The sequence below is a fragment of the Vicia villosa genome, linkage group LG1 (genome assembly GCF_029867415.1).
Source record: "Vicia villosa cultivar HV-30 ecotype Madison, WI linkage group LG1, Vvil1.0, whole genome shotgun sequence".
NCBI classification, from domain to species: Eukaryota; Viridiplantae; Streptophyta; class Magnoliopsida; order Fabales; family Fabaceae; genus Vicia; species Vicia villosa.
Window position 1 is genome coordinate 112240805 of NC_081180.1, and position 8520 is coordinate 112249324.

An 8520-nucleotide genomic window follows, 5' to 3' on the forward strand; every position below is an offset into this window, starting at 1 on the left:
AATACGCAAAGCATTAAATGCTCCCAACGGTCATCTTCTCAAACGCCTATAAATATGAAGTTCTGATGAGAAGCAAAGGTTAACACACAACTGACGAATTCTAAAACAACACTTGCTCATTAAGCTGAATCGCTGCCAAATTCAAAAGCTCTCAAACTTCATCATCAAGCTCACTACATTGCTGTTGTAATATCTTAGTGAGATTTAAGCTTAAACTTTAAGAGAAATATCACAGTTGTGATTATAGCTTTTCAGAAGCATTGTATTACTCTTAGAATTTGTTTACATTAGGTTGTAAGAACTAGAGTGATCAGGTAGATCAGAATACTCTAGAAAAGTCTTAGAGGTTGTCTAAGCAGTTTGTTCCTAGAGTGATCAGGTTGTGATCAGGATACTCTAGAAGACTTAGCAGTTGGCTAAGTGGAAAACCATTGTAATCAAGTGTGATTAGTGGATTAAATCCTCAGGTGAGGTAAATCACTCCAAGGGGGTGGACTGGAGTAGTTTAGTTAACAACGAACCAGGATAAAAATCATTGTGCAAATTGTTTTTATCTTACAAGTTTTTAAAGCTACACTTATTCAACCCCCCCCCCTTTCTAAGTGTTTTTCTATCCTTCATGGTGATCTACTATACGCTCCCTTTGGAACGTCGTCGCCCATATTCTCAAACTTTTGAGTCATAAAGACGTGATCAAGAGACCAACTTTGAGGTCAATTGTTGGACGAGAATATGAAGTATGTAATGGTTTAGAGTTGAGACAAATAAATCTTCCAATTAAAATCTTAGTTGAAAATAGTTTGAAAAAATAACTGATTTGGGCTATGAAATTAATTTTTTACGTATAAAGAGATTATGCTCATATATTGGAATTTTCACATAATAACTTAAACATTTCACAAACCAATCAATATAGAATAAAAGAACTAACCAAAACATACAAATTAATAAAATGTATTGAGTATATATCAAAATTGCACAAGATGTGTATTTATATAGTATCAATATAATGTGGATTCTACTATGATACCCCAATCTAATATGGTATGCTTAACCTCTTAATTCATATGGTGGGGCACTTGACATCATGACAGGATCGGTGAGCCACTTGACGGTAGAGGCAGAGTAGCCAACAGACGACGTGGTAGACGCAGAGGCAAGACCTGAGGCAGGGTAGAGGAGAGAGATGTTGTCCGACACACACAATAGTGATGCATGTAGTTTTATTGATGTCTGTATTTTGATTACATTTTTGCCCTTTATTTTGATTATGTATTTGACGCTATTTAGATGATCTATATGATGTACTCTTTTGTTGTACTATATTCCATCGCCTTTAATTTGCACTATTTTGATGTACAATAATTTGATGTTCAATTTTTGTTAAAAATATTAGAGTTTTGGAGTGAAATAACACTGATTTAAAATATAGCAGAAGGTTCCATAGGTACATATGTAGAACACTATATTTTTAACACGTTTCGTAGATACATTTACGGAAGATTTACTGAACTGAAATATTTTGAATTTTCCCAACGTTCACTATGTTTTTTAACGCTTTCGTAGATGTATCTACGGAAAAAACCAAAAATTTAAGATAAAAATGTGCTTCTCAATGTGTATCTACGAAATCACGAGACATATTTTGAATTTCTTCAAGCAACTAAGAGTATTAAAGGATGCATTGAGATATTTTTTTTCTTTCTAATATAATATATAATATGATTTAAAAAAATCAAAAATCAAAACTTAAGGGTCTGTTTGGTTCAAATGAGGGGGAGGGGAGGAGAGGGATTTTAATGGAGGGAAGGGAAGGGGAGGGGAGGGGAGGAATTTTTTGTAATTATATATATGTTTGGTTCAAACGAGGGGAGGGGAGGGATTTCGTTTAAAAATATGTTTGGTTCACGAGGGGAGAGGAGAGATTTTAATAATAATTTACAATTTTATCCTTGTAATTTTATATAAGTGATATGATATTCAATTGTAAAAACTTCGTAAGCATTTTCTTGGAAATAATATTTGTATAACTAAGTGATTAAAAAGTCATAACTTATCGCATAATATTAAAAAAAATGAGTACACTTGATTCGTATTATAACTTTCGACACAAAATAAACTATGCGTTGATAACAACTTTTGAATATATAAAATAAATTATAATAAAAAACAAAAAAATATAGTAATTATAATTTTTATTAAATAAAAAATATTTTGAAGGTGAAAAATAATTATAATAAGTTGATGGAAGCAATAGAGAAAAAATCACAAAAAGAAAAGTAAGAACATAAAAGAAAATAATATTTTTAAAATAATAAAATAAAATTGAGGATATTTTAGTAAATATATTAATTAAATTAATATTAAAACTCATATCCCCTCCCCTCCCCTCCCCTCCGAATCCCCCGATTCGGGTGAACGCAAAAAGTGTCATTTGGAGGGATTTTGCTCCCCTCCCATCCCCTCCTCTCCCCTCCTAAAAATTGAACCAAACACATTTTATTTTAAATATTCCCTCCCCTCCCCTCCCCTCGCTCTGTTGAGCCCTATAACACAAAGAGCAATATCTAATAATAACTAAAACTTCAGGGATCATATTATTATTTTTAAAAGTTGTTCATTGAATAATCAGCACCACAAGGGCTCCTAAAGAAATAAAGTAAGTGGTTAAAAGTGTGAACCTAAAACTAGTCAGGGGCTAAAAACAATTTACAAAAACAAGTTAAAACTTAAAACCCTAAACCCTAAAAGCCATCATCATCTAGATCCTTCTCTTTCCTTCAAAAGGAACTGTGCAGCATTCTTCCCTCAACGTCGGTCTCTGCAATTTCGGCTGTACTTCATTTTCTCAGCTGCCCAATCACACCATGTACCGTTTTGCTACATCAATTGCATCCAAAGCTCGGTAAGTCATCAATGGCAGCGTTCTAGTTTAAGTTGAATTTGCTATGTTCACTTCAGCTGGGTTCAGTTTTTTCATTTTTTGTAATTGATCACATCGATCGCTGAGAAAATGATTGAAAATGCATCAAAATTCTAGCTTTTTTTATTGGGTGCTTACTTATGTATGCTTTGTGAGTTAATATCCAATTATCTTGAATGGATCTAACTGTGAATTGTTGTGTTTTTTGATGTAGGATTGCTAGAAACAACGCTCAGCAGGTGAATACTTTTGTTTTAATCGCATTTCTTATTTTTTTTGTTGAAAATGTTTTTGAGATTGGTGATTCCTTTAAACCTGATTATATATGGTTTTATTTATTTATGCTGGATAGATTGGAAGTAGGGTGGCATGGAGCAGAAATTATGCAGCGAAAGATATCAGATTTGGTGTGGAGGCTCGGGCTTTGATGCTTAAGGGTGTTGAAGAACTTGCTGAGGCAGTTAAAGTAACCATGGGTCCTAAGGTAACTAAGCAAATCTTCTAGTTCCTTATATGATGTAATGATGCTGATGCTGGGGTTATAACTTATATTCCATCCCGCACACCTGTTCAATCTTATCGAATGGAATGAGTACCAGTTTTTATTGTAGGGATGGAAGATGTCAAATTACCGATCTTTGTCTCTTTATTTATTTAGTTGTTGATCATGATTGTCAATGTATCATTTTTCCTGTTTTTAGGGTCGTAATGTGGTTATTGAGCAAAGTTATGGTGCCCCTAAAGTGACTAAAGATGGAGTAACTGTTGCTAAGAGCATTGAGTTCAAGGATAAGGTCAAGAATATTGGTGCCAGTCTTGTAAAGCAGGTTGCAAATGCTACCAATGATGTGGCCGGTGATGGTAAGCTGTTTTATCCATGGTAGATTTTACTTGTAAATCTACACAGTTGATTTGGTTTTATCCCTAAGACATTGTATTGATGCTGGGAATAGAAATCTAGATACTGTTATATTTGATATGCTGATATTTTCTATCTATTTTATTATTATTTTTGCTATTTGGCAGGAACTACTTGTGCTACAATTCTTACTCGAGCAATATTTGCGGAAGGGTGTAAATCAGTTGCAGCTGGAATGAATGCGATGGACCTGAGGCGAGGTATAAATATGGCTGTTGACGCTGTTGTGACAAGCCTTAAAAGCAGGGCACGTATGATTAGCACTTCTGAAGAAATAGCCCAGGTTAGTGTAAAGTTTTAGAGCTAATGATAAAGGCATATTGTAGGATATGGAGAAAGCAACAAGGACCGTGAGTCGTGAATTATGGTGAACTTGATATTTTAAATATTGCGATGACAGGTGGGAACCATATCTGCTAATGGGGAGAGAGAAATTGGCGAGTTAATTGCAAAAGCTATGGAGAAAGTTGGCAAAGAAGGCGTAATCACAATTGCTGTAAGTTTTCATATGCTCGTCTTGCTAGCATCATCAATGTCATTTATCTGGGTTTTACATGATTTATTGATATGGGGACACGGTGTTATTCATGTAATGCTTATCTTAATATAATAACCATCTTAGTCACTCTTTATTTTGCTATTTATGCTCATCCCTATTATCCTTTAAAGGGATTCATGTTTGAATATTTATGTCCTGCACTCATGCTGGGATCTAACTTTTGATCTGTGTCAGGATGGCAAAACATTGCTCAATGAGTTGGAAGTTGTTGAAGGAATGAAGCTAGACCGAGGCTACATTTCTCCGTATTTCATAACAAACCAGAAGAACCAGAAATGTGTATGTTCTCTCTCGATGCCTTGAGCAGCATTATAAATATTTGGGAATAATACTTCCAAGGAAGCTTATATTTGTTATACATGTCTATGTCTATAATTTTAATAGGGAAGCCACCCTGCTGTATTTTGGTCTGGTCTTGATATGCCGTTTCTTGGGATTGACAACTATGCTTTCTAAATCTCTTTTTGTCATGAATCTGTCTGTATTTTTGTTGATATATCATATTGAATGATGCCATCTTTTTGTGTAAACAGGAACTTGAGGATCCCCTCATCATAATCCACGAGAAGAAAATCTCAAATATAAATGCTATAGTTAAAGTATTAGAGTTAGCTTTAAAGGTGAGTAATACTATTTTCAGCGTTTTACATTTAATTGCAAAATGTTGATACTGACCAACTCTTCTTCATCACCAGAAACAAAGACCTTTATTGATTGTTGCCGAAGATGTTGAAAGCGATGCCCTTGCAACTCTTATCCTAAATAAACTTCGTGCTGGAATCAAGGTTTGCTTTGCCTATAAGTAGTGTTATTTATTTGTTCTTAGGTGCTCTGAGTTTTGGATTCTTAGTTTTGCTTATTTAATTTGCTATTTGTTGCACGGTCTTACTCTTTAGGTATGTGCCATCAAAGCCCCTGGTTTTGGTGAAAATCGTAAATCTGGTCTCCAGGATCTTGCTGTTCTTACAGGAGGTCAAGTAAGTTATCTATTCACAATAAGGTTAATGTTATATTCCCTCCAATCTTTTAAACCCATGAATGATATGTTTTCTCTATATTCAGCTTATTACTGAAGACCTCGGCCACAATCTAGAGAAAGTGGATCTGGAAATGTTTGGCTCTTGCAAAAAGGTAGCAATTTAGCTTGATTATTGTAGGATTTTAATGCCTGTTGAGTTCTGATACACTTAATGTCCATGAACTTTTGGTTTTGGTAAAGAATGCAGACTTTCCTTGATTGATGTGCATTAGCTCAAATTAAATATTCTACTAATTCCTTAACAGTCATATATAAGGTCAAATAATTTAGACAACTGATCTAAGTTTCTTAATCTTTTAGATTACAATTTCCAAAGATGACACTGTCATTCTTGATGGTGCCGGTGATAAGAAAGCTATTGAGGAAAGATGTGAGCAGGTTTGTTTAAATCTCCTATTCAATTTGATTTTACCATTTTCATATAGAGATAGGTCTGGTTTTTCAATGATGTTTCTTCTGATCTGTTTCTTGTGATGAATTTTGATTTACAGATTAGGTCTGCAGTTGAAAATAGTACTTCAGATTATGACAAGGAAAAATTACAGGAAAGACTGGCCAAGCTTTCTGGGGGCGTTGCTGTGCTTAAGGTGCATATGCTTATTTATGTTGACCTTGCTTGCTTATGGTCTTTTATTACATATTAAACATCCTAAGATTTTTCCTTGATAAAACTAACACCTGAAATTGAACTTTTGTAGATTGGAGGAGCCAGTGAAGCTGAAGTTGGTGAGAAAAAGGATAGAGTAACAGATGCCTTAAATGCAACCAAGGCAGCTGTAGAGGAAGGCATAGTACCAGGTAAGTTATTACTTATTAGCCCTGACATTTGTGTTCTTAGTTCTACATTCTCCAATCATATTTTGTATCTGATAAATGTCTGTTTTGCACAGGTGGTGGTGTTGCTCTTCTTTATGCGTCAAATGAGTTAAGCAAGCTTGTAACTGCCAATTTTGATCAGAAGATAGGTGTCCAGATTATTCAAAATGCTTTGAAGGTTAGTCTATTTTGCACTTTCACAGACTTTAGGTTTAGACCATCCATATTTTGTTTTTGTCAACAGACTGTCCTTTACCGTGTCGTTTTTGGTCTCATCCTGCAATATTTTGAGCTGAATTTGCCTTGAAGACACAATATGTTTTTTTAACTTCAACTTCAGTTTCTCACTCTTCTACTACATGTTTAAACAAAAATTGCAGACACCTGTGCATACAATTGCATCAAATGCTGGAGTTGAGGGTGCTGTTGTTGTTGGTAAACTATTGGAACAAGATAATCCTGATCTTGGGTATGATGCCGCCAAAGGTCAGTGTTCCTTATTTTCTTTTTTCCCTGTCATGTTTTATTTTCTCAAAAGATAGTAAAGTGTTTCTTGAATTTACATTATCATTACTAGTAGAGAGATGGTAGTAACATGCCCGTCTGTCTACTTTTTCTATAGTGCTTCGTTGTATATTTGTTTGATATATTTCATTTATAATGACATTTTTTAAATTTAATTTGCTTGTTTTAGTTTCATAACGCCCATAAAGTTTCAGTATTGTTGTATATTTTTTAATTTAGTTTTGGCAAAGAATTGTGTTGTTAAGGGCAAATATATTCAAAAAATGTCCAACCAAAATTGATAGTTACTTGTGGTTTCCTTCAATTATGGTGTTAAGAATTCGTTAGTTACTTTTTGGAGTTCCCTTTATATAATGGTACATGTATTTTTTATTTGCTGATTCTGTTCAACTTTCTTTGTGCTCAGGTGAATATGTTGATATGATTAAAGCTGGAATTATTGATCCATTGAAGGTGATTAGGACCGCCTTGGTTGATGCAGCCAGGTAAGATATTAAGAAATTTGCATTGCTCATAGATCTTATTGCTATGTTATGTTATATGTTGTGCATTTGCTAACCACCATTTTCCTGCAGTGTGTCATCATTGATGACAACAACTGAAGCTATTGTGTCTGAACTCCCAAGTGATGATAAAGAGGGATCTGCTATGCCAGGCGGCATGGGCGGCATGGGTGGCATGGGCGGTTATTAGCCTATGAATATTGCTTTCTTTCACTGAATCTTAACTAGAGAGCGGTGTTTCACCACTGTTATTTTTGCTTATTTGTTGACAGAAGGCTTCAACATGTAATCATAGTGAGAGATCAAATCTGTATAATTGAGACATTTGGAACAACTTTTACCCCTCAAATTAGTTAGAAACTGTTTCCACATTTTGAAGTATGTTGATTTCATGTGAAGGTTGTTAAAAAAATAAATATTTAAGATGATTGTGTTATTGTCTCTAAGATGAGACATTTGGACAATTTTTACCTCCAAATTAATATTTTAATTATGGCATTGTTAATATGTCCTAAACCGTCCTTTTTAAAATTTAAGAGTGGTGAAAAATGTAGTTTACTTGGGCACTTGTTTAGGTTAAGACAGTAATAATTTGCTTGAGCACTTGTTTATGTTTTAAGGATCTTTTTAAAATAGTATATTTAGATACTATGAACAAATCTACTTTTAATATAATTTAATATAATAAAGGAGATGACATATGAAATCCTATCATTATCCCTCTAATCATCAATTTGAGGGTGATAAACGGGGACATGTAATTGCATCTCTTTTAATACTTTAATTAATAAATAAATTTTTTAATAAAAAAAATAATTACACCCAATATATATTGAGTACTGTGTAACATAATTATTACTTACCATTTAGTTAAACCCTACCATTAATACTGACTGCAAAAATAATCCTAAAGCAACGTGTAGTAACATTTTCAATATTCCAACGTTTTGATTCCTTACTTTTGCACGTATATTGTCTTGGAAATACACCAAAAACGCCTTGGAAATACACTAAAAACCTTTGGATTCAAATTTCAAACTTTATTTGCCCCTTCTATTTATTTCTATCCTCATTCACAGTTTCCTTCAATTTCCTCTATTGCAAAAGCTTCAATAAGTAAAATACATCAAAGCTCTACACCTCTACTGTGAAACATAACTGAAACGTACAACCTCATTAAACTTGCAAAACAATTCAACATCGCAAAAACTCATCCCTGACAGAAGCAACAACATA

At 33.8% G+C, this 8520-nt stretch overlaps 1 protein-coding gene across 1 annotated transcript; it reads left to right on the top strand.

The window, feature by feature from the left end:
• Positions 1-2727: 2727 nt before the first annotated feature.
• On the top strand, positions 2728-7748 carry LOC131643869 (chaperonin CPN60-2, mitochondrial-like). Its single transcript, XM_058914214.1, has 18 exons — positions 2728-2905; positions 3138-3162; positions 3276-3407; positions 3625-3784; positions 3950-4125; positions 4243-4338; positions 4576-4680; positions 4935-5021; positions 5097-5186; positions 5298-5378; positions 5464-5532; positions 5741-5818; positions 5932-6027; positions 6139-6238; positions 6331-6434; positions 6637-6742; positions 7188-7266; positions 7357-7748. Exons 1-18 carry the CDS (start codon positions 2868-2870, stop codon positions 7472-7474), a joined length of 1740 nt encoding a protein of 579 aa, XP_058770197.1. The 5' UTR covers positions 2728-2867; the 3' UTR covers positions 7475-7748.
• Positions 7749-8520: the final 772 nt, after the last annotated feature.

What these genes read in the sequence shown, in the direction of transcription:
- LOC131643869 (XM_058914214.1), top strand. Translation starts at nt 2,868, where the DNA reads ATGTACCGTTTTGCTACATCAATTGCATCCAAAGCTCG. An exon ending in ACCAGAAGAACCAGAAATGT is followed by an intron (nt 4,681 to 4,934) that starts GTATGTTCTCTC and finishes TTGTGTAAACAG; the next exon opens with GAACTTGAGGATCCCCTCAT. An exon ending in TTGAGGAAAGATGTGAGCAG is followed by an intron (nt 5,819 to 5,931) that starts GTTTGTTTAAAT and finishes TTTGATTTACAG; the next exon opens with ATTAGGTCTGCAGTTGAAAA.